Below are 27,683 nucleotides of genomic sequence, written 5' to 3'. Positions count from 1 at the left end.
CATACACAGAAGAACCATACACACACATATCACACGAACACATACACAGAATTACGTACATCCATACATGGACATCAGTGAAAAGAGATCGGAAATACTGTGGAAAGAGAATGAAGATTTTTGATCAAATTGGTCGATGGAATAATTAAAAGACTCTATCGTCCATGGAACACGACCTTTCGTCTTGTTATGCGATAAAAACTAGTTTTGTTTGCGTTTTTTTTTTTGTAGTTTTTTGCAGTACAATTTAAAATTATTTCTGGCGATACAATATCAAAGGATCTGAAACAAAAATGTCCTTCCAGAATTGTTCTTGTTTAATATTGCATTTTTCCTACAGTTTGTTGTACAATTTTACTGTTGGAAGTGAAAAAAAGCAAACGGCTGCTTTTTTGACTTTATATTCTCAGTTTCATGTTTGTTTTTTGTTTGTTTTGTTTTGTTTTTTTTGTATTTTGTTCAGTTTTTCCGTCTTGGATTTCTCGAATCTTTGTAATTAAATGCGAAATTTGGCAGGTAGAAAAATGTTAATGTAAATAAAAAAAAACAAAGAAACTCCCTTATCTTTCCATTTAGTTTTTGAACAAATATTAGTTAATCAATGGAATTAATGCAGTTATTTTCTCTAAATTTCACAGAATTTCGTTGTTATAAATTTAGTTGTAAATTTTACAATATTTTGTTGTTTTCTTTCTTTTTTTTCCCCCAAATATTCGCCCCTTAATAAACAATACTGTTACATTTGCCATTAAGCCCGAGCCTAATTTCGTGTTCTCTGGCTCTCATTCGAAGAGCAGCTATACTTGATGAACGTCTGTCAGCGTCAGCGAAACTTCCCGAGGTTACCGTCAGTCCTGCCGTGGTTGGCGGAGATTGTGACGCCGATGTCGACTCTCCAGAACTAACGTTGTTGCTGGCAGGCGACCCGTTGCCGTTACTGTTGCCATCGCGGGTCTTTGCCGCCGTTGACGTCATACTTGCCAAAAGATGCTGGAAAGAGCCAGGAGGAGGTAAATGTGTGCTGAACGAAGGAAAAGATCTTATCTGAGACGATGACGTGGACGACAACCCCGCTGCTGCTGCTAACGCCATAGGACTGTAAAACCCGGCTGCGGCGGCAGCAGCGGCAGCAGCAGCTGCAGCAGCTGCTGTTGGGGGTGAGAACTGTGGGTTCGCACCCTGGGCCGAGGCCAGAGTGTATCGACCAAGGATATGGTTTTCGTAGGATTTCATCAAGAGATCCGCATAACTTTGATGGCTGGGCAACACTCCAACGCGTCCAACATTCAGGTTATTGGAATAGGGGCCATAAAGATGGGATTGGGGACCGACCTTTTCTTTCTTGCGCCATTTTGCTCTGCGATTCTGGAACCAAACCTGAACAAAGAAAAAGAACAAGAAATATAAATTAGAATATAAAAAAATATATGAGAAACTAGCGAACACTGTTCTGTAAAGAACCATAGACTTCATTGCAACGGCAGAGAAATCCTCTGCATTATACATATATATACACCATTTTAATGTATGTAGAATATATTTGGTTGATGAGCGACGGAATACAAGTATCTCCTTGGGTAGCAACCTTTCTCTCTCTGGCTTTGCACCAAAAGAGATGATGCTGGAGAAATATGTTCTACTTTATAAAAAAATATGGCTGGATAAACAGAGAATTTCACGTTTTCATTCTGTGTTGTGTGTGTGTGTGTGTCATTATTCATTTTCATTTCAAAATTTCTTGCCAATAGAGAAAGAGTCGGTTTCTAGCCTAGGTCCAAGGCTCCTTCACTGGAATTTCAACATCAACAGGGTGTTTTTGTATGTACGTATGTATGTATGTATGTATGTATGTATGTATGTATGTATGTATGTATGTATGTATGTATGTATGTATGTGTGTATGCATGTGTGTATGTATGTATGTATGTATGTATGTATGTATGTGTGTATGTATGTGTGTAAGTATGTGTGTATGCATGTATGTATGTATGTATGTATGTATGTGTGTATGCATGTGTGTATGTATGTATGTATGTGTGTATGTATGTGGGTATGCATGTATGTATGTATGTATGTATGTATGTATGTATGTATGTGTGTTGTATGTATGTATGTATGTATGTATGTTGTATGTATGTATGTATGTGTGTATGTATGTATGTATGTGTGTATGTATGTGGGTATGCATGTATGTATGTATGTATGTATGTATGTGTGTATGCATGTGTGTATGTATGTATGTGTGTATGTATGTATGTATGTATGTATGTATGTATGTATGTATATGTGAGTGCGTGCATCAACTCAGCTTTAATTCCATCTCGATCCTCAACATATTCATAAAATCAAATTCTATTCTTTTAGCAGAAAGCTTTCTGCAGCAATCCAATACAAAAGATGTTTTCTGAGCTATTAACAGTTCACAAGTGTTTTTTTTTTCCACTTGTTTCATCAATCAGTCAGAAGCCTTATTAATTAGTGTTGGCAATAATAATGAAAATATTTTATTTTATTATTTACAGTCTAATGTAACGGGAATTAATGTATCATCCGAAAGATAAATTGTTATTTGTGGGATTCGAACCCATGACTCACACGAACGTAATTCAACGGTCATACGTAATTTAGGCAGATAATAATTTGCATAAAACTAAAAGCTACATTGAGAAGAAAGCTTGAAGCAGTCTGCCACCCTTTTCCTCGCATGGTACGAACTTCTTTAAAAATAAAACAATTTTGTTAAACAAGTTTGCTCGATTTCCTTTCTACTCGCAGTGCGAAATTATTTCGAAGGCAGGGCGATTGGCAATAGACTTCCAACATTGCTCATGACCCTTACTGACAATTGTAGCCCATCAAAAGTTTATTATTTTCAAAAAATGGATTACTTTACCCTTTGGAATCTCTCACAGACTACCATTTGGTACTAGTAGCGTAGACTGGACCCGGTTTGCGCACACGCGCAGACGCGTGTCCGCGCTAGCCAGACGTAGGCAGTCGATCCTACGGGCTAACTGGCGCATGCACGATATATACTTGTATTCGATATATACAAGTATATATCGATACAAGTATATATCGTGCATGCGCCAGTCAGCTCGTAGGATCGACTGCCTACGTCTGGCTAGCGCGGACACGCGTCTGCGCGTGTGCGCAAACCGGGTCCAGTCTACGCTACTAGTACCCTACCATTTTACAGTAACCAGTCTCAGAGTTACGAAATTACCACGGAACTGACATCCCTGTCTCAATATTGGATTCTATTCAGGAAAATACCCATTTATATACCATTCCTCTTCATTCTTTTGCTCTGCAGCTACGCCCCGTCATGGTCGGGTTTCGTGACCAACCAACGACTCTGCTCAGAACCCGGGATGTATCCTGTTACTTGTACGATTCAGAAAACCCAGCTCAGACTGTTTGGCTGTGTTGCTCGAGTTTCCGATTTCGACCCTGCTTGTTGTACCCTAACCTGACCTGCTCACCTCCAAACCGATTGCAATAAGGTAATTTTTCTGTTATATTTTAGTTCAGTTTTAACCCTTTTATTTGTTTCACTAACATATTTATCCTATTTTGGGCTGAACTTTGTTCCACCGAGTTGTTACTAGTTGAGGCTTTTTCCTCAAAAATGTTTGAAGAAAGAAGAAACGTTTTTTTTTTTTACTATTGTTAATCAAAATTGTTATGCAATAAATGTTGTGGTGTTGATCTCTGGACCAGATTTTACTGTTTCTCAAAAACAAACTTCACTGGGGTTATAATTTGATGTTCAACTCAAAGGACAGGGTATCAAGGGGAATGTAAGAATGATGGTGGTGGGGAGGAGGAACAACTGAGGAAGTAAAGGTAGAAAAACAAAGAGATGGTTGGGAGAGAATGAGGTGCAAATTTCCTTCTCGAGCCATGCCTGGCTCATAGGGCCGGTTTCCTGGTTTCCTTGGCGTATAGGTTCCCCACCTGGACGGGACGCGGGTCCGTCGCAGGTGAGCTGTAAGATGCAGGAGGAAAGAATGAGAGAAAGTTGTAGTGAAAGACTCAGCAGAAGTTCACCATTACCTTCTGCCGGAAGGCGCGTGGAGTTTAGGTTTTTCGCTCATAAACACACACATCGCCCGGTCTGAGATTCGAACCCGCGATCCCTCGACCGCGAGTCCGCTGCTCTAACCACTAGGCCATGTACCTCCACGCATAAGGTGCAAATAGCTAAATATATCTGTATTTATAAATAAAGTACGGCAGATAGTGCTATATTTGCGAGGAAATTATTAATTCCCCACCTGACATCATTTATCGCCATCGTACAGCAGCTGAAATCAAGTTCGATTTTAAGTTACCAATAATGTTGGTGAATATTGTCCAAGCAAACGGTATGGCCATAAATATACTGATTTATGATCGTAGATCTGTCTATTCTGAGCTGACCTAGGGTTAAACAACAACCAGAAAATCAAAGGCAAATCCCTAATGAAGCGTATCCATTCTTGGATCATTGAATGAGACAATATGGCGCTTTATTGGATTAAAGATGGATTAAAGTTATGGTTGAAACCCTTCGTTGGAGAGTTCTCCTTATTTATGGTGGTCCCACTTAAGTGTCACGTGCATTGACATATCGGAGACAAGGCCATGTAATCTACAGTTAAAGAACAATGTAATAAGAAGAATTAATAGTTGATTTCATAAGATGCCATAGGTAAGATGCCATAAGTGAAATTTTTATATTTCCTCTCTAAGGATTACTTACTTACTTGTGCAGCATTCACCCGGGGTGGGTTGAACTGGCTTCATTCATCCTTAATGGTGCATCTCTCACAAACGCCGACCAGGCCTGGCGATCTGAGGCTAACGACCGCGTGATCTCCAACCACTCCCTATTCCAGCGGCGAACGCCGTAGACATGGGGGCGGGCTAGGTTGGGTTCCAGATCAGCCCCGACTGTCACCAGCCAGGTTTCCCGTTGTCCACAACATCGCCCCCGCCAATCCTGAATGGGGGCTAGGGTAATTGCCCCGTAGATGAATTCTTGCGGCTGGGGACCGCTAGCGAACTTCCTATTCCCAAGATCCTTCAAACATTCTTCATGTGCATCTCTAAGGATAGTCTTCGGACTGGCCGAGCCCTTCGAACATCAGGTCGGATACTTTACGGTATCTGCCCCGGCCCTCAAATCTATAACTTCAAATCGCACCAAGGTCAACTTTGCTTTCATTCATTCAGGTTCGATTAAGTATTGATCCATTTGATAAGATACCTTATCGCATCTGTTTCAGTTGCGGAACGAAGTTCTGGCACGGAAGGAAAAAAATCGGGTTTTCCGGAATGTGACAAAAACCTGTGATAAGCTTCGGAATGCCTTGAGCAAACGTCCGAGTATTTCAACAAATTTATGGTCAATGTCAGCCCAGCCACTGGAAGGAAAGAATTCAAGAGGAACTTCCCTCTAAACTCTGGACAATCAATAAGGATTATTTATAGCTCTTTGCCGTTCTGACTAAATTACCGAATCTCTTCTGGCTGTATTAAATTTTAATTATTGCAGCATTAATCGACTTTGTACTGCCATCTCTCTTCATTAATAATATATATAACTGTCACAAGCAAGCAATGGTTTCATAAGTAAATTTACAATGCTGTATTAGTCTGTATTGTAACATATATTACTTAAGAAGTCCAACACGGTTATAGCTGAGGTTTAAATCGGGGGTTTCGTTTAATAAGATGGTAGGGTGAGATTTGAGGAAAATACGATTGTTACTTCTAGCTAAATGAGTGGCCTTGTGGAGGCTTCTGTGTCACTTGCAGACTGTGATACATAAACAGCTGTCGTAAGCAACAATAGTGATTACAGTTTCAACTTTTTTCTGATTTCTTCACGACCATTTTTGTATACAACATCTCTTCTCAATTGTGTATACAAGTGTGTGTATATGTATGTGAGTATATATGTGTATATGTATGCGTATATGTGCATATGTATGAATATATGTGTACCTATATATGTTTATATATGTGTGTGTATGTATGCGTGTATATATATATATATATATATATATATATATATATATATATATATATATATATATATATATATATATATAAATGTATGTGTATATATATATATATTTACGTGTATGTTTGTGTACGTGTGTGTGAGTATGCATATGTGCGTGCCTTTCCCTAGGATAACATCGGTGATGTGGAGAGGGGAGGCTGGTATGCATGGGCAACTGCTGGTCTTCCATGAACAACCCTGCCCAGATTTGTGCCTCGGAGGGTAACTTTTCAGGTGCAATCCCATGGTCATTCATAACAGAAGGGGTCTTTTTATGTGTGTGTGTATAAAATGTGTGTGCGTGTGTGTGAGTGTATATATATATATATATATACATACATACATATATTTGTGTAAGTATACATGTATGTGTATATATATATATATATATTATATATATATATATATATTATATATATATATTTGTGTATATATGTATACATGTCTGCGTATATAGCTGCGTTTATGTACCTGCGTACGTATATATATATATATATATATATAAGTAAATGTGCGTTTATCTATGTGCGTGCGTGTGTGTGTATATATATATATACACCTATCTATGTGTGTGTATGTATGTATATGTGTGTATAATTGTGTGTATCTGTGTGCATATATACATACATACATATATCTATGTGTGTAAGTATTAGGTGAAAAAAATGTGAAGTTTTTAATAAAGCGAAGAGTCCTTGTGATTGCTCGTCCATGACACTGCTGTGAATTGCCTTGAGGCTGGTTTACAGATGTAATGAGTCTACACAGATTAATTGATTAAAATTCCACCTGGAGTGAGGGGAAAGAATCATTAGGTTTGATGATTGAATCTTGGCTTTGAACTAAAGAGAGATAACTCTGGAAATGTTTCGGTGTTATCAAACCTCTACAGCAAAGCGTTTTTATTATTCGCTGTCAGAGGAAAATTAAGGCATGCATTAGCATAATCACTTGGCTTTCTCACAACGTATAGAATTCTAATTAATTAACACTTCTTAATTCTTTTATATTATACTAACAGCTGCTATACCATTCGGCTTTCCTGTAGAGCGTGTCCCTAGATATTTGACTTTTTGTATTTTGCTAAGTGATTAATAAGCATAGCTTAATTAAATTCTTTAATCAATACGATGTAATAAATAATATAATTGCTCCATATTTGATAGATTCTCTCTGACTTGAAACAACGTGAAATTTAGATGATTACATCTTTCGCTACACTCTCCTCTTCTTCCTTCTTTACTTGCCTCTGAAACCATATTTTGTGGTGGTGGTTTCTTAAACGTCCCCGTATCCCCGTTACAGTAGAGGAATTTGATTTTTAGACGAGGAATTTTAATAACCTGTTTAAATTGCATATAATTCTCGCTCAAATTCTCGGTCCAGCCTCATTCAGATACTTGAAAACAGTTCTTTGCTATATTTGTACAATATTTCGCGAAGTTTGCCAGTCAAGGTGCCTCACGGAATTTGGTACTGACTGGAAGAGTGCATCCTCCAAACAAGATTACGAGCCTCTTTACTTTTACTTTCTGCGTCCGTTCACCACCGAATCCTCAACAACTTTGAAATAATCACCAAGACAATATGATTGCATCAAACACAAGATGAAAACACACACACACACACCTAAAATTTAACTTCTTCCCCGTGCAACCAAGGCCTGATCCTCATTGGAAGTACTATGTAGATCATGGCTGGCAAAGATCTTGTATAATGTGGACTATCGGTGACAGTACGAAGTGCAGCCACAATTTTTAGTCGAGAGATTCTTCAGGCAGCCAGCTATGACATCCAACAACTAGAACAGTATGTCTACCAAAAGGAACTTGTCTTGGTTCCAGATAAAAAGAAATACACGGATCAAGCTACCTCTGACATTTCACTCGGGTACGATAGTGATCCTCGATGCTTCTGGAACAAGTAAAACGTTTCTTGATTAATCTAGTTTTGGCAAAATTTCCTTCACTCGACCCGATTGCTATTGCAGTCTGCTCAAGTGAAAGAACACAGTCACAAAGGTATCACACAAACAAGCCTACAAAAAAAAAACAACTTTAGAAATTTACCTGTATTGCAATAAAGAATTTATATGCAAATATAATACAAGAACTGCACAAAAATTTGCTAAATTTAAACAAAAAAAATTTTTTTATATATTCGGCCCCCTGGCAACATTGAGTATGTCTGCTTGTGTGTAGATTGCGGTTGATGTGATTGCTCAACAGCCAACATATCGACATTAATATTGATAACAGTAAATCGAAAAGCTATGGCATATAGTGACTCTATGGGAGTTTTCTAATACAAAAACGTTACCCCAGACCTATTACACCAAACATATTTACTCCCCCCACACACACACATTGCGATGTGGGTAATCGGCGAGGCCGTCATCCCTTGGTTAATCAAAACTAAGTTTTCACTTTCTGTATGTTTATAGACACGTTAGAGCTACCTTCGTAGTCGCCATTGTGAAGCAGAGCAACAACAACCATATTTGTCAATATTTAGGTTTCTTTGTTTTTTTGTATTTTCTTGTGGAAAAAAAAGAAAGAAAACTGTTAATCGTAAATTAATTTCAGCGCATATGTAAGATTGAATTTAATCAACAGTTTCATTTTAAAACATTTCCTGGGTCTTTGTGAAAAATCTAGAATATTTTCTGAAATGGCGGACACTATTTGAAGTTTATTAAATAGGAAAGGAAAATAAATACTGACAATTGTCCATTTCTAAAGCTACCAAATGTTAAAGCATCGATCATTATCCTGGCGTCTGACGCCATCTTTACATTTCCCCCGTCAGCCATCTTATTCAGTTTACTTCATGCATTAAAGGAAAGTTTGATTTTTTTTAATAACACGTTGACATAGAACGCTAGAGCTAATATATTGTCAATAGGCCGACTTGGAGCACATCCGGTGTTCCTTATTTACTAGACACACAAAACCTGTGTCGCTATTATTGCTTTCGTTTGATTGCATCAATTGACTATATTTGATCTAGAGAATGGCTAATTAATCAGTGTAATTGAATCTTGTTCAACGGAGATTCAATAATTATTGTGACATCCCATCTGAGTAGTCAAATATTTGTTCAGTGTTGAATCTATTCAGAACGCTGCCAGCCCCGCATTCTCATCGACGAGAAATTTTATTTATTTGTTGGGTTCTGTTAGCAAATTAATAGCTTATTTTTCCCAAGTAGATATGGCGTAAGGAGCGTCCTGTAAAACAATATTTCTCACCTATTCAGTGCACTGTGAAAATATAAATCCTGGCGAAGTGGTAATGGTGTCTTCAGAAACCACAAAATCTCCAACGAACGCTGCCTTGCTCCGTATTCGGTCGCGTCAAATGAAAGATAAATCATTCTCTGAACTCGACACCAATCTATCGCAGGAAACAATTCACAGCTGCATTGAGTCAATTGAGAGAGAGAGAGAGAGAGAGAGAGAGAGAGAGAGAGAGAGAGAGGGAGGGAGAGAGAGAGAGAGAGAGAGAGAGAGAGATCAGCCGAGGGTCCATCAACTGGTCAGTCGAGTGTTCTGTCCAAATTCCCTCTGAAACACCAGCAGTCGACAGCTGCAGGAAAAGCTAAGGACAGGGCACCTATTTCAGAGAGTGGACAGTCCGAAGGAAGAAGAATTTAGAAGAGTGATTAAGGGTCAGCTATGGGGAGGCAATGTGGGTGATGAGGGGATACGAGGCGATTTGTGTCGGACGGTCCACGATGGAGATGACACGAGGTTAGTCAGAACCGAAGGACAAAGACGACTATAGCAGCAAAAGAAACGGTGTGTGTGTGTGTGTGTGTGTGTATGTGCGTGTGTGTGCGCTATATTTTTGTGTTGAACTTGCACGGCAAATGATTTGATTGTTGATTCTGTTGAAATTAAAGCCGTTGTGGTAGTCACTGTAGCCATATAACAAATATATATACACACACACACACACACACACACACACATATATATATATCACCGTGACCGATCAGGCTATCAGATGTTGCTACACATCGCTGGTCACAATGCGCTTCGTATTGTTTTAGCCTTCAAATGACGCCACCCCGCTGGCTAAGCGAGCAGGCCAACAGAAGAAAGAGTGAGAGAAAGTTGTGGCGAAAGAGTACACCAGGGATCGCCACCACCCCCTGCCGGAGCCTCGTGGAGCTTTAGGTGTTTTCGCTCAATAAACATTCACAACACCCGGTCTAGGAATCGAAACCGCTATCCTACAACCGCGAGTCCGCTGCCCTAACCACTGGACCATTGCGCCCCCATATATTATATATATATAATATATATATATATAATATATATATTATATATATAATATATATATATATATATATATTATATATATATATATATATATATATATATATAATATAATAATAAATATTAGGGAATAAATCCAAATTTACAGGGAAAAAATCAGATTTAGGATTAAATCGATTTTATAGTAAAATATTATAAAATATTATTCGAGACAAAACCACTATTTTTCAAAACAAACAAGGAAAGACTTAATCAATACATAAATTTTAATAAATAGTCAAAAAAACCGCCACTACAATCGTTTCTTGTCTTGATCGACAATCTTCAGGTGGACTTCCAATAATTCAGTGTCAAATTATCTTTGGAATTAAATGGAAATACTTCAGAATATTATAAATTTAAGATGGGCAGTGAGCTGGTAGAATGGTCAGCACGCCAGGCATCATGCTTAGCAGCATTTAGTCCGTCTTTACGTTCTGAGTTCAAATTCCACCGAAGTCGACTTTGCTTTTCATCCTTTTGGGGTTGATTAAATACGTACCAGTTTAGCACTGGGGTAGATGTAACAGACTTACACTTACGCGCTTCTCTGAAATTACTGGCTTTGTGCCAAAATTTGAAACCATTATTGGAAGTCCACCTGAAGATTGTCGATCAAGACAAGAAACGATTGTAGTGGCGGTTTTTTTGACTATTTATTAAAATTTATGTATTGATTAAGTCTTTCCTTGTTTGTTTTGCAAAATAGTGGTTTTGTCTCGAATAATATTTTATATTTATATATATATATAATATATATATATATATATATATATATATATATATATATTATATTATTTATATATATATATATAATATATATATATATATATATATATATATATATATATATATATAATATATATATATTATATATATATTATATATATATAATATATATATATATATATATATATATATATATATATACATACACACACACACCACACACTGTTGTTCGACTTGCTGGAAATATCAACTGCATCTCGCTTGAATCATACCCTACTGTTTTAAAAACGGGAGAACACGTTGCCTAATGTAATATCAGATACATTATAACTACATAAGAAAAAAGAAAATGGTCATGCCTAGAACGCCTTTAATATAGGTTTGTCCAATCAGAGACGAACTGGGGTTAAACAACAATATTTAGGAATGCTTTAAAGATATCAGCGTAACTGTTTCATTAAAATATTCTAGGAACAGTATTAGATTAATAATAATGGTTTCAAATTTTGGCACAAAGCCAGTAATTTCAGAGAAGCGCGTAAGTGTAAGTCTGTTACATCTACCCCAGTGCTAAACTGGTACGTATTTAATCAACCCCAAAAGGATGAAAAGCAAAGTCGACTTCGGTGGAATTTGAACTCAGAACGTAAAGACGGACTAAATGCTGCTAAGCATGATGCCTGGCGTGCTGACCATTCTACCAGCTCACTGCCCATCTTAAATTTATAATATTCTGAAGTATTTCCATTTAATTCCAAAGATAATTGAAACCCTTAAATAACTTCTGAGAAACTATTTTAATTTTCTTGATTCAATATTTTCTTATTTCTTAATTTACTCTCAGGTGCAATCTCACATATATTAATTATTTTACCATCGTTTATTCTTAGAATTTGTTGCAATTTCCAGCACCATTTTGCTGGTATGTGTAAGGGACAGAAGAGTTATTATTGTCGCTTAAACCACTCCAAATTATATAATTGGCACTGGATTTCATTCGCTCTCTCAATCAACTTCTCCACAATACTCCGACTGTGCAACTTGTTAGGCTTCCTAGCATCTAATAAACCACATCCACCATTTCCAACTTTCCTTTCTATTTCACTATTACATTTTCTCGTTTATTATTCTCTTCAATGTAATTCCTCCTTTTGTGGTGCCATTTCAAGTACGCTCTGCTTCTATAGCGGCGTTCTGTTGTCTACGACTGGCATCAACTAGATCACATGTTCTCCTCTAATTCCACTAAATTCTCCCATCCTCTTCCACACCTGCTTATTCAAAGTTTCCACTCACCAAAAACGAGATGTCGTTTTTCTCTTCTTTTTTTTTCTTATATGAAAGCCACAGCTGCGGCGATGAAATCACTAATTGCAAAATTGATAATTACTTATCACTTTCAGATAATAACATTTACAATTGCTCTCGAGTTTTCCAGCATGTTTAGTTGCCTGCTAAATTGAAAAGAATATTTATCCAATTAACCTTAAAGTAGACACTCTGTAGGCTCAACGAAACACGTCTTCGATATTAAATATGATATTTAAAACGTACACCCAATGACAAGCATGAGGCATTGTTAAGGCTAAGAGAAGCTGAAACATGACTTTATTAAATACTAGCAGTATCGCCCGGCGTTGCTCGGGTTTGTTTCGACCCTTTAGAATTGGAATTTTTGAAAAGTAAAAATTTTGCATTATGTAGCTTGTTATTTTCTTTAAGTGGACATGTTTCTGGTTGAAATACACCGAAAAATAGCGACACAGTAATAAAAAAAATCGTAAAAAAAATAGGGATTTTCATAGAAATAAAGCACCTTTTTGATGCAAATAATTTTTGGTGTTAATATGGTTCGATTTGAATTTTTTCTTTTATGGAATGAAGAGCAAGCCTTCTTCTATAATACTCTCAATTCTGGTCAACTTGCGCCGCAGGGTCTCGGAGGAGATAGTGTTAGTTGAAGCCTACCAAACCTGCCACACACAGACAACTTCAGCTTTATATATAAAGATTTACCTTATGGATAGAAGGCATGAAGTTTGTCAGGCCTAACTTAGTCATTAGAAAGCTTGTTTTAATTTCATCTACAGATGATATCTACCTTTGTGTGTGTGTGTGTTGCATTCTGTATTGTCGTTATTGGTTTTTGTCGTTTCTTATAGACTTAAAAGAATCATCCTCACCCGGCAAAGCAGTAAATTCAAATCCCCAAGAAGTTAACTTTATTTATTTATTATTTTTTTTTTTTGTGGAATCCATAAAAAGAAGTTAGCAGTAATAAACTGGCCAACTTAATCGATTCCATCCGACAGTTCAGTCTCCAGCCCCTAATTTGTGGAAATGGCCCCATGTTATAAAACCTTTTTTTCCTCGAGGAATTCGACCAGTTTGCAGCGTTTATGGTCCGACTCCTCTTCCTCACCGAAAGATGATAAAAAGGAAACAGGACAAAAGGGCGAAACGAAGCAAGTCGTCTGTTTCTCCTTCGCTTTCATCCTGGTAACGAAACAAGTATTTTAATCTTTTTTTGTGGGTACTAACTGGGAGCAGAAAAGGGGATTGGGGTTGTAGAGGAGGGGTTTATAGTCCTAGAATAGGGGTGGTTAATAGCTGTAAAGGAGGAGGGTTCTAGTTGTAAAGGAAGAGAGTTTGATTGATTGATTGAACTAGTATTTCTTCGATTACGGAAATGAAAAACAAAATCAATTCCAAAGGATTTAAATTCAAAATATAAGAAATCTAACACAGGGAGGAGTTTAATCCAGCACTGTCATCTAATCCGGCACTGTCATCTAATCCGGTATCGTTTTGTTTCTCCTGCATTATGACACAAAGCTTGGACTTCGGTAGAAATAAGGGGAGGTATAATTGTTTTTTGTTGGTTTGTTTTTGTTTTTTTTGTGTGTGTTTGCTATATTGATTCCAGTATTTGACTGTTACTTTGTCAACCCTGGAAAGATGAGAAACGGAGTAGATTTTGGGCGGGATTTGAAATCAGAATGTGTCGATACAAACAAAATACCAAGCTTTTCTTGTTTTCCCATTTCTGCTAAGAATATACAAAGAATAAACAAACTTTTCTAAAATCCTTAGCCACGTGTCTGGTGAATGTTATTTTGGAATTATACAATCGGTGAGTTTCCATTTGCCGTGGACAAATAGAATCGTGTCAGGTAGACACATGTGTGCGTTTGTATACGCGTTTTGTGTGTGTGTGTGTGTGTGTGTGTGTGTGTGTGTGTGTGTATGTGTGTGTGTGTGTGTAATGCATGCACACAAACATCCACACATCATCGTTTTCTTTACAATCTGATTATTATTTACTTACAATTTCAAAGATTCTGTTTCTATCAAGAATTTTGTTTCAAAATTATTATTATTGCCGCATCGAGTGGTCAGTCCTGTCAAAGGTCTGTTTATTCTAAATCCCCGGCTCCCACCACGCTTTCTCCCCGTGATAAAATATTTCAGCATCTTTCCTACGTCCATACCATTCGCCATGTCTGAAGACAATGAGAGGAATATCTTCATAGAACAACTAAACATTACATTATCGAACGTTAGATTATTGAACACCTGTAAAATCAACATGATTGACTTCTGTTGTTTGTTTTCACTGTTTCAGCGATTTAACTATTTCGCAACGGTAATTTTCCTTCTCGTATTCTTAAAAATACGTGGAAAAGAAGAAAAAATAAAACAAAATAAAGAAAAAAAAAGGTCGGTGATATGATTGTTGTTGTTATTGGTGATGTAAAGTTGATGTTTAAGACAACCAAACTATTACATATAATTATTTCCATGGTAACAATAAAACCATGATAGATTTAAGATGGTCTTTGAAAAGCATTCAAAGATTACCGGTAACAGCAATCTGATCGGAGTATACTGGATATTATAAAGGAATCCATTCAAATATATATATATATATATATACATACACACACACACAAAGTAAGATAGGGGTTATGGGTGTAACCCACTATGGGATATCATTTATCCAATATACTGTTGGTAAAGTACCCAGATTCTTAATACATAAATGTTTTTAATTGCAATGCAATTAACTCATTTATTGTATTAAACGGGTGAAGGTAAAGAAATAGTTTTACCGTAAATTTATAATACAAATAAGAAAATGGAGAAACAAATTTGGTTTGTTCATCAATATATATATATATATATATACAAACACACATACGTACATATATACATACATATGTACACACACTCATGCTTAGGGAGACACACACACACACATATATATATATAGGCATACGTGTGTGTATGTGCACGTGCGCATATATATGTATGCATACATCGCCGACTTAGAATGCTATTTACCTGAAATATTGATGTCGCCATATCAGATATCATCCGACTTGAAATATCTTCCCATGAAGGATATATCGCCATTTGCCATCATCTTGTGGGTGGAAGACAATTGCAAATCTGTTTAGTTTCATGGCGAACTAATTGAATTTAGAATGAATAAACCTTATCTTGGCACTCCGTCGGTTACGATGACAAGGGTTCCAGTTGATCCGATCGATGGAACAGCCTACACGTGAACTCCCCGAAATCTACCCGAAAACACGTAGTTTTCAGGGAATTTCAGCATGACAGAATGTGACAAGGCTGGCCCTTTTGAAATACAGGTACAACAGAAACAGGAAGAAAGAGTGAGAGAAAGTTGTGGTGAAAGAGTACAACAGGGTTCGCCACCACCTCCTGCCGGATCTTCGTGGAGCTTTAGGTGTTTTTGCTCAATAAACACTCACAACGCTCGGTCTGGGAATCGAAACCGCGAGTCCACTGACCCAATGCCTCTCCACAAAACCGTATCAATACACACATAAATCAAAGATCAGATCAATTTGGCTGGAACTGTTACTGTACAACAAGAACAACTTCAAAAGTGGGGAATGATAGAAGCAGTAATGTTGGACGAAATTAAAGCTGACTTTGTATAAGACAGATACCAGTTATATAATGGAGTCGCTTCAGCTGATTATATAACTCAGCGTTGTGCTGATATGAGAAAGCCAAAGCAGCGGGAAAATACATTGAAATATTATGTACCTCTGTGTTCAATGTTCAAATCCCACTTCAGTCAACCCTTTCAACCATCCAGGGGCAAGAAGTACCAGTAAAGAACTGGTTCCATCTCATAGGTTGTACCTCTCATCCAAAATATATGTGGTCTTGCGCCTGGAAATCATTATTATTTTGGATTCAAATTTTTTGCACAAGGCCAGCAATTTAGGGGGAATGGATAAATCGATTACATCAACTGGTACTTAATTTATCGACCCCGAAAGGATGAAAAGCGAAGTCGACCTCGGCAGTATTTGAACTCAGAACGCAAAGTCGGAAAAGAAATGGCGCTAAGCATTTTTGCTGGTGCGATAACGATTCCGGCAGCTACCCGCCTTAAAGAGTTCAAATTCAACCGAGGTCGACTTTGCCTTTCATCCTTTCGGGGTCGATAAATTAAGTACCAGTTGCGTACTGGGATCGATCTAATCAACTGCTCCCCCCTCTCCAAAAATTTCGGGCCTTGTGCCTCGAGAAGAGAATAGAAACCTGATTAGATACATAAAAGTATTCAGTGCTTTAGGTTCTGCGATCGAATCTCTGCGTAGTTGCCTCGCTTGGTTTTTCCTCGAAAGTTGACAGGAGTGGCTGTGTGGTAAGTATCTTGCTTACGAACCGCATGGTTCCGGGTTCAGTCCCACTGCGTGGCACCTTGGGCAAGTGCCTTCTACTATAGCCTCGGGCCGACCAAAGCCTTGTGAGTGGATTTGGTAGACGGAAACTGAAAGAAGCCCGTCGTATATATGTCTGTGTTTGTCCCCCCAACATCGCTTGATGCTGGTGTGTTTACGTTCCCGTAACTTAGCGGTTCGGCAAAAGAGACCGACAGAATAAGTACTGAGCTTACAAAGAATAAGTCCTGGGGTCGATTTGTTCGACAAAAGGCGGTGCTCCAGAATGGCCGCAGTCAAATGACTGAAACAAGTAAAAGCGTATCCACAATTACAATAAGCGCATGTTCTCTGGTCTGTAACTCGTGCCAGCAAACCAGAAAACCATTATTGTAATCAAAACTTAAGAATCTGAAACTCTAAGTGGAACATATATTGGTTTAAATCATTGGTGTTTTTTCTAAAGAGTTCTTCATGTCACAATATGAGAGAAAGGAATACTTTGTCAGGAAAGAACAATACGTGTGCAATCAAAAACCTACGCCAGACAAAACCGTTTTCGCTAAAAGTCTGCTTCTGTAGTCACCGTCAGGCATAATGGTTTTTTGTTTGTTTGTTTGTTTTTTCTTCTTCTTCTGAATATCATTGCTTTCTTTCTCTTCTCTGTCTTCCAGAGAATTACGTTTTATTCCTGCAGCGATGCCAAAAATCAAAATTAGAAAAGTCAGCCACCTGGGGCTCCTGGCGAACAATTAGCAACACCCCGAATAGTTGGCAAATGACACTCATACCGAGATTACGGGTTTTGTCCATAAACCACTCATAATATGTCATTATGATATGCGATACAAATAAACACACTGATGATAATGGTAATAATAATAAGAAGAACAACAACAACAATAACAATAACAATGATAATAAAAATAAAAATGATAACAATAGTAATAATAATAATAATAATAATAATAATAATAATAATAATGAAATTATGATTAATAGAGTGCGTGAGATGAATTATTGTGATGTGGTCAACGATTGAGGAAGAATAATCTCCGTGTGAAAATGGTTCCAAAGTTGTTGGTGTTTCATACTCCCCACCACACACACACACACACATACACACATACACATACACACACACACACAGTCAGCTAATAAATGATGGGGTTGGGGTGGGGGTAATGTTTAGTAATAGGGATGTTCACAGATATATTTCTAGAGTTTCCAGATAGATATTGGTTGTGATGTAGATTTAGAGTGTTAAGTAAGACAAAGTAAAACCGAATATTTTTGAAAAGCGTTCGATTATCGTCATCGGTTGGTCGTGTCAGGTATATCAGAAAGGACAGGATCGATGACTTATTACGGTATAAGATGACAAAAATGAAAAAAAAAATAAAGGATAGAAGACCTTAAAAGTTAAGAGACGGATGCAATGGATTAAAATAATTTCATTATATTATTGGTACTTTGTCGACTCCGGAAGGATGAAATTGTAAAGTCGATTGCGGGATTTGAACTCGGAACTTAACTAAACGCTGCGAAATATTTTGTCTGTTACTCTACAGTTTCTGCCATAATCCGTCCTTAACACAATGAATTTCATAGAGAGGGAACAGTCATAGATATCGACCCTTGTACATAACTGGTCCTTAATCTTACCGGAGAGATAAAAGGTAAAGTTGGCCTCAGTGGAATTTGAGCTTGGAACGAAGTCAGCCTTATCAAACGGGTAATCATGATGGGTAAGTCGGGCTTCGTATATTTGTACCCCAGTGTCATTTTGATGGCATGCACTACTCTCTCACTCAATAATGATAATAATAATAATAATAATAATAATAATAATAATAATAATAATAATAATAATAATAGGAGAAAGAGGAGGAGATTGTGAAACCCAAAGGTTCGGACATAATAGGTGCAATGTAGGTTCGTCACTCTGCGCATGTCTAGGACTGACCCCCCTGGCAGCACTTCCGTGCCAGTAGAATTTATCTCGAACCTATAGTGCATTTGCTTAGGAATATTGTCTCTAAGAACATATTTATCTCAATAAACTTCGTGTGTTTGCACACACCAAGCTCTAGGGGACGTCAAAGGCTACCAGATACAATGTTTCGGCGTGAAAAATATCTCCGCATACACACACATACACACAAACACATGCGCGCGCGCGCCAGCATATCGATGCTGGTGTGGATTAGCATTTACGACTTAGGTTAGAGCGCGCACCCTAACACCTTGGGCAAGAGTTTTTATCAAAGTCACGAGTGAACCCAACTTCCTGGCAGCTTCTTTGCCAGTTGAGTGAGACATTTGTCAGTGGGAGACTGTACGGAAGACCATGGGACGGACGGACTGTAACCCTAATGGAAGAGTTCAGTCTCGTCGGACTGTGTCACGCTGACTCAATTTGAGAATTACGTTAACAACTTACATGTCTCTGGAGTACTCAGCCACATAGCACTTTAGTTCAGTGACTAGATCGTCGAATTGATCGAAAAACTGGACGTTGAGGAGTTAAAATAAATGGGAGAATCTATCATGTGTGCTATCGATTTTGATTCTTTGCGACATTCAAACTAGCAGACATATTACTAGGATATGGAGAGATATTCAAGGAATATATTTCCAGTAAAGAACTGCAATAGCTGTATTTTCAATTAGGAGCCAAAGATGAATTTAGTAGACATTCACCAGAAAAATAAGATTGTTCTGTGAATCGGCGACATTTTAGAAAAGGACCCTGAACATTGCATATTCTTTCGGTATATCTATAGATCCAAATTTTGTATTTGTTCAAAATATATTTAACCATCATGCAGATTTTCAACTTTTATTTCTAGGTTAAACATATTCTAAAGGTTTCTCAACAGTTGTGATAATCCATGGATTATCTCGTGATTTTTGTAGACATTCACACCAATTTTTAGAAATGAATAAATGAGACCCAATGAATTGCTTAGTAACAGACACATATGTTTATTAATTTAGAATAAAATATTACAGTCGTAGGTGTAGTTCTGGTCAGTTAAGTATGATTATTTATATTTCTAGCTGGCTACAAGCATGGCGACGGCCTGACATAAGTCAGGGAACAAGATTAATATTAACCCAAAACATTTGCGGATCCCTAAAGCCAGTGCATAACTCTGGATTCAATTGCTTTAAACAAAAAAGATAATCTCCAAAAAATATTTCATTCAGATTGTCACCGAGTTTCCACACCGGAAACATCCTAAAGCCAATAGGAGACGTAAACACTCAACTCGTGTTTCTACCGCCTAATGCCTCATCTGTTTGGATGAGTCACCTCTTCTTCACATACACACACACACACACACACACACACACACACACACAATTTTGAGGTGAACTATACACCAGTCATGTGCAAATAAAAAAAGAAAATGTCGATATTTAACTCACTTGAACTCGTGCTTCCGTTAAATCAATCCGCATAGCTAACTCCTCTCTGGAAAATAAAGATTTTTCTTTTAACATACAATAATAATAATAATAAATGATTGAATAATAATTTTTTATTAAAATAATAGCTTTCGATTTAGTGTTGTCTATTCTGTATTTGATATAATTGGTTCTTAATGCATGCTCGTTGGCAGCATAGATTAGAACCTCCGTATCCAGTTTTAAATCACTTTTAGTCATCCACAGCCATTTTTTCTCTGTCTGTCTTATCTTCAACATCCCTATGAAATTGTCCGTTCATTCTTTTCTTTATCCACCTATTAGAAAGGATTATTATTATTATTATTAAGATTCCAGTGAAAGGTAGGTCTAAATCTTAACTGAAAAATTAAAGAAAGACTATCTCAAAGAGAGTCGCCATTAGTATGCCTTCTGAGAATAAGTCGATAGCTTTAAATATTTGAGAATTATGATTCTATCAGGTGAGAAAAAGTATCATAGAAATAAAGTTGATGATTGGACAGTTCAGAATTTCTTATGGTGAAATCAAATATGCATTGTTAAATAAAAAGCTATCATTAAAAGTAAGAATTTTAGGAGACACACATAGAACTCATTCCTATATATTTCTGTAACTTGGGACATTAATTACCAAATGCAAATGCTTATCAAAGCTGCAAACGAGTGATCCTTCAGACTAATGAAGATACGCAGGAAGTGTAATATCTGCCAAAGTCCTTAGATGAGCCAAGGCTTCCAGAAAGCTTCTTATCATCATAAGGAGGTGAGGCAAATAAGCTTAGCTCACTGGACATTATATGAGAAGATAAAGACTTGGTGAAAATTAGAGGAGAGAAAATACTTGACCTTTCCAGCTGGTTACTGGAAGATCAACCTCATAAGTTATATGTGGGAGAGAATGGTGTGGAAGTGCATGATCACCTACTTCTGTGGGTACGTTACATGGAGTCTCTGACGCCTGTGGACGCGGCATATGGAGTCCCCGACGCTTTCGAGCACAGCGCATAGTCTCCAATTCCTGTGGGTATGGCACATGGAGTCTCCGATGCCTGTGGGCATGGCACATGGAGTCTCCGACGCATGTGGACGCGGAATATGGAGTCTCTGACGCCTGTGGACGCGGTACATGGAGTCTCCGATGCTCTCGGGCACAGCGCATAGTCTCCAATGCCTGTGAGCATGGCACATGGACTCTCCGATGCCTGTGGGCATGGCACATGGAGTCTCCGATGCCTGTGGGAATGGCACATGGAGTCTCTGACGCTTGCGAGCACACCACATGGAGTCTCCGATGCCTGTGGGTATTGTACATGGTGTCTCCGATGCCTGTATCCACGCACATGGAGGCACTGACACCTGTAGGCTTGGCGCATAAAGAACAATAAATAATATTCACAAATTTTCTTTATTTCTCGTCACTGGGGAAAAAAAAAAACTAAAACGCGAGTAAATTCCCGTGAAGGGGTTTTATAGTTAAAAGTCTCACTACAGCAACTTAAAACATCAGATTTTTTTCAGTAACCATTCAGTGTAGAACGGAAAATCAACTCCCTTTACACGTGCAGTAGTTTGTATTCGCTAATGTATGGGCAGCACTCCAATGTAAGGTATGTGTGTGCAGTGGATAGAAAGCAACTATCATCACAGGGATTATTTCTGTTTTCTCTCTTTACATTCAGGTTATCTCACTTTCCAGATCTTTATAGTTGGATGTTTTCACAATGTGTTTGAGAAATAAATCATCATCGGTTGAGATCGATACTTCGATTACGAGGCAGTTTTTCCGGTGGTTCTTGACAATAATATCTAATTGATTAGCCTCGAACTCTCTGTCTGTGTTTACTGACATATTCCAGTTTATGGTTGCTTTAGCATTCTGTCAGTCTTTCTCCTTTGTATGCGTTGGATTGTTATAGTCTCTCTTATATAAAAGCTTGACTCGGTTCTGCCCGTGAATGTATTCACTCTCAGCTAAAACCGGGCAACCAGAGACAATGTATTAAATTGTTTCCTGCCAGACTCTGTAGATTCTCTTGCTGTATGATATATTGTTTTGTTCCATAATTTTCGTGGTTCCTGTCAGAAACACAATAAAAATCTTTGAACTGCAAAAAAAAAATCTTTGATTTCGTGTTTCTCAGCAAAGTCTATCATTTCTTTTCAATTTTCCGCGCCCTTTCAGACGCGGAAGAATATTTTGTGACTTGCCATCGTTTTAACGGGTCATGCTTCCGCCTCTTTCAAGCTTCCTCATAATTCTCTTCATCCTGTCCTTCTTTTCTATTTGAATTCATTGAAAACAATTTTATTTCTGTTTAGATTTCATTCTTTCACTAGTTTCAGTCATAAGATTGTGGCCATGCCTCGGCATCCTCTTCAAGTGATTTTCAGGGGATCGTATCAACTGCCAGTATTTATTTCAGTCTGGTATCTATTTTCATTGCTGTTCATTTGTTGAGATGCTAATTCAATGTACAAAATTTGACAAGCATAAGAAATATCGACTGTTTGGATAGGTGTAAATATAAACACATTGCCACAAACAAATGTGTGTGTGTGTGCGGGCGCGCCGTGAATTTGTTCATGACTTCTCTCAACTCATGAGATGTAGGTCCACACGAGATTACAGTTGAAGATACACATATTTCTGCGCCGTGAGTTCGAACCCGGAACAATGAGGTCGCGAAGTGGAATCTTAACCATAAAACTATTCTGTTTGGGTTTTTGTAGCTTTTCAACTAGTTTCTTTTTGTTCTTTACTAGATATGTTTTAGCTGAGGAGTAGGAGGAGGAGACCCCCTTCGGTCACGAATGACCATGGGATTGCACCTTAATCCCTTTGTCTGTCCTTGTTTGTCCCCCTTGTGGGCAATAAAGAAATAAGAAACAGACGACGTTATGTTATCAGCTGAAGATAGGTGAAAGAGAGTCACGCATTCTGTAGAGTGTTAAGAACTTAAGGTTTGCCAATCATTGGGTTTGCCATTATAGGATTCGATCTCGAATATTTGAGTATGAACTGCTGATCCACCGCAGGTGTTCGGTGAGTTTCTATTTCAAAAAGAGCTGAATAAAAGACAGAGAGATAAGGGTGTGTGGGCGGAGAAGTTAATTTTTGTGTTGAATTCCTCAGAGCAATTTGAATGTCAAAATAAGTGAGAAAATACGTTATTGTGGTAACGATTAGTTTTGTTTTTATAATGAACAAATTAATTTGGTAGCTCTGATATAATTAAATTAGTAATTTGCTTCAATTTATAAAATAAAACATATTAGTAACATCTGCTTTGTCCGATTAGTTCTAACAATTTTATTAGTATGACTAATGACAAGATAATTAGTTTAATAACGTTGATTCCTTTCTCCTGAAGCTGTAAATAAATTTTTTGGTGGTTTCTGCTTTTAATTGATTTTATAATTGATCTTTCATATGTAAATTAAATAAATTGATTTACAAGTTAGATCCGTCTCATCTTTCTCTCTCTCTCTCTCTCTTCTCCCGACCTCTCCTCCCTCACCCCCACCAAAGTCATCACTCACATTCCAGTCAATACTACAACTGTCTCTCTTCCTCTCTTTATCTCTTAAGCATCAATCAAGTTCGTTCGCTAATTTATGTTCTACAAATCATCTTTTTCTTCTTCTTCTTCTTCTTCTTCTTCTTCTTCTTCTTCTTCTTCTTCTTCTTCTTCTTCTTCTTTTTCTTCTTCTCCTCCTCCTTCACCTCCTCCTACTCCGGTGCCACTCCACATGAGAATCACCTACAGCATACGCCATATTATTGAGCAACATGTAGCGTAGCTGAGAGGCTGTAAGCTCCATGAGCAGGTTAAGACGCTGGCATTGATTTCAGTGGGGAATACAGAAACTAGTTGACCATTTCTTGCTTATTCTGGTTAACTATTTTGTATTTAGAGAACTCTGTAATATCAGCACAGCAGAATAAAAATCTTGGACAAAACATGTTAGGAGGACAAGAAGAAATATCTGTCTGATGATGATGATGATGATGATGATAACGAATGAATATATGTATAGACATTTACATATACGGTATGTGTGTGTGTGTGTGTGTGTGTGTGTGTGTGTGTACGTACAACGATTAGTTCCACCGTAATATGGCTCTTTAGGCAATGTGAAGTAATATATATTGTTTCTTGTTTGCCTGAAGATCCATTTAAAACGGAACATTTAGCTATAAATAACACATATCGCGCGTGTGTGTGTGTGTGTGGGAGTGTTGTTACAATATCATTTCTGGAGGTTTCTATAGAAGATTTAACGCTTTTACATCAGTATCATTCTGATAATTTAACAGTTTAGAAATTTCAATCATCTTTTTGCATCCGCTTTTCCATACTTGCATAGGTCGGGTGAAATTTCTCCAGTACACTTTCCCGCCCCTTGTCGTGGTCCCTTGTGGGTTTTAACCTCTTAAGATCCTTCCCCAATCCATCCTTTGTCTTCGTTGGTCATTCTATTCCGGAATTCCTTCAAATTGGATCTCTTGTCTTTTCTTTACTCAACTCTCATCTTCCGCACGTATCACGTGTCCGTACCAGCGTAGTCATCTCTCTTTCACGCGACAACTCATTTCTCTCGTATCCAGTTTTCCCCTCAGTTCCTTTGTCCCCTGTCATTTATATATACTAACATTCCACGCCCAGCAAATACCCATATTTTGCTACCATGCAACATCGCCCATTCTACACAAGCCTCATGCCATAAACCTCTCTCAGAGAATATTTTTCTTGCAGTCAGAGATAATAACTACGGAACTTCTCCCATCCTTTCTTCCTTCAGCTTCTAAACTGTCGGATTATTCTCCTCCGCTGCTAATTAGCTAACAAAAGTCATCAACTACTTCTATGGACTCTTTCGACTATTTCAAACTATTTCTACTCTTACTATTCCTGTACATCTGTTACAGACGAAGTTTTCCTTCTCTGCACCTCTGTTACGGCTTTAAGGATAATAATGGGAGACAACCGAACCCTGATGGGCACCTAACTGGACCCTTTCACAATTCATCATTCTACGCCTAGTTTTCTTAAAGATTACCAAATTACAGAGCGTAATTACCAAATTTCATACGCTTTCTTTAACTTACTGATTATTTGGCGTAATAGCTAAGAACTTATATACTCAATTACACTAAGACGAAAGCGTCGGTGCTACTCCATCCTCGTACGAACCGAACTTCATCTCATTTAAGTGGGTTCTCTCCCTAAACAATCCTAATTTTTTGTTGTTATTCTCATAACTTAATCCATCAGTTTGATGTCCCTGCAATTGTCTCTTTAGCATTAGATATAAACCGCCGCCTTTTACAATTTGATTGACTACACAAATTACTAGCGCGGGTCCTACTTCACTAGATGTTTTCAGCATCTCAACAGTTGTTCCGGATGTTTTCCCTGTCTTCGTACGCTTAATGAAATTTATATAAATCAAGATTTAAAAATGAGTGTGGGAGTTCAGATATGTTTCGATCTTATTTGACCTTATCAGTGAAACATTGCCTCTACGTAAGATGAGTGATTGGGAACTGTAGTTCATTTCATGTGCTGCATGTAGGGCAACACACAGAACGCTCTACGTGTAGCGGGCTACATGTAGACTATTCTGCGTGTTAACTGCACTGTATCATAAGAGTTCAGATTGTGTATTTGGCCTCCCCTAGAGCCTGCTGTAATGAGTTAATTATCTCACTAATTACTTTGTTAATGAGGTAATCAACATCAACGGTGCAATATTAATGAGATAGATAATTAGTACATATTATTTTACTAGTACATTGTAATAAACTACTGTTATGTTGTGAATTGGTCTATGGTATTGTTAACCGTTCTGTACCGTTGGTCACTGGTCAGTACCATTAAATTAGTTCTCAGTTTGAAAGCGCTGAGTAGTTGTGTCACTTGTGCTGGACAATGGTGTTTGTTCACTGGACAATGGTGTTTGTTGTTGTATTGACTTTACTGAAGAAATACCTCGCTTCATAATTGTTCTGCATTATAATGTTAAGTATTGCTGCATTAACCGTACTGTTATATTAATATTTAACTGTACTCTTACGTTGATAACTGTGCTATTGTGACAATACGAAGACAACATTATTGGTTCACGTAAGATGAAGTCTAAACATCGATCATTTTTCTTGCCAGGTCCGTGACGGTTAAAAGTAATAACTGATGCTGAGAGAGAGAGAGAGAGAGAGAGAGAGAGAGAGAGAGAGAGAGAGAGAGAGAGAGTTGGGGTGGGAGAGAGAAAATAGTAATAGTTTCCTCTTAAGCGGGGGACATCTTATAAAGTTTTGATAGCATATCTGTTCTATTAAAAACAAGCCCGAAATATTTCAGTAGTTTATTAGTTGTTTGGAAGTCTTTACCTGAGTTGATATCAACACCTAAACTGATTTGGTTTTGATATTCAAAGGGGTTCAAAGGTGAACACAGTTCATTGTGACTCCAAGATTTAAGGACCCCCACCTTTCTCCCCGATCTCTCTCTCGCTCTCTCTCTCACTCACATACAAACACTCACACATGTTACTTAATTAGGACTGTTAATAAACATTTCAGATGAAAATGTTGTGGCTTTGTAATTCTAGTTGCTATATTCCATATCTTCATTGTTACAACACAAAGGAAAGTTATAATTAAATAAATCAACAAGTTCGATTTAAAATATAGAATTGACCTTACCTGGTAAAAACATCAGGATAATGAGTTTTCTGGAAAGCTCTTTCTAATTCATCCAATTGGTAACTTGTGAATGTCGTCCGGTAGCGGCGTTGTTTCCGTTTGCCAAAATCTTCCATATCTGAATCATCACATTTTTTATCCATAAAATCAGTTTTACCATTACTTTCATCATTATCTTCAGTTAAAATAATCTTACCATCTTCACTCTCATTTTGACGAGGACAACATATATTTTGATCTGACGAACGTAGTTTACTCTCCAATAAATGGTCTTCCGTTAATGGAACTGTGCATTTCATATCAACCCCGTTACTTTTTAAAATGTCCCCATCGTTCAGGGATGATTGTTGTAGATTCGTATTGTATCTGTGTCCTTTTTCTTGATTTAGATTCGTTGTACAGTAATTAATTTCTGGGCTGTACGGACGGAACATACCATTTTGTAAGCGTTTCGATGAAGTTCTACTGTTTTCCAATCCAGGGTGTTGGTGAATTACCTCTTGGTCGATAGTCAAAAGTCTGCGTTTTATAGTTAACGGATAAAAGCGATCTATCATTGGTGATTCTTCGCTAGATTTTAAACTCATTGTTAAACAACTATTGTCCAAAATATGATACAATTCATAGAACCAGCTTCACATAGAAACTGACTTTTGTAAGCTGCCGTTGCGAGTTAATGTTTCTATAGTAAGGACAATGCTGACCTGA

The 27,683-nt window shown here is 37.6% G+C and overlaps 1 protein-coding gene across 1 annotated transcript; it reads right to left on the bottom strand.

Annotated features, from left to right (window-relative positions):
- Window positions 1-216: 216 nt before the first annotated feature.
- LOC115222049 (aristaless-related homeobox protein-like) lies at window positions 217-27,683 on the bottom strand. Its single transcript, XM_029792154.2, has 3 exons — window positions 26,976-27,683; window positions 20,249-20,294; window positions 217-1,377 (listed from the first exon to the last, which is right to left on the bottom strand). Exons 1-3 carry the CDS (start codon window positions 27,560-27,562, stop codon window positions 721-723), a joined length of 1,290 nt encoding a protein of 429 aa, XP_029648014.2. The 5' UTR covers window positions 27,563-27,683; the 3' UTR covers window positions 217-720.

Source organism: Octopus sinensis, linkage group LG19 (assembly GCF_006345805.1).
Source record: "Octopus sinensis linkage group LG19, ASM634580v1, whole genome shotgun sequence".
NCBI lineage: Eukaryota > Metazoa > Mollusca > Cephalopoda > Octopoda > Octopodidae > Octopus > Octopus sinensis.
Note: the sequence above shows the minus strand (reverse complement) of the source record. Positions and strands in the feature narration are given on the sequence as shown.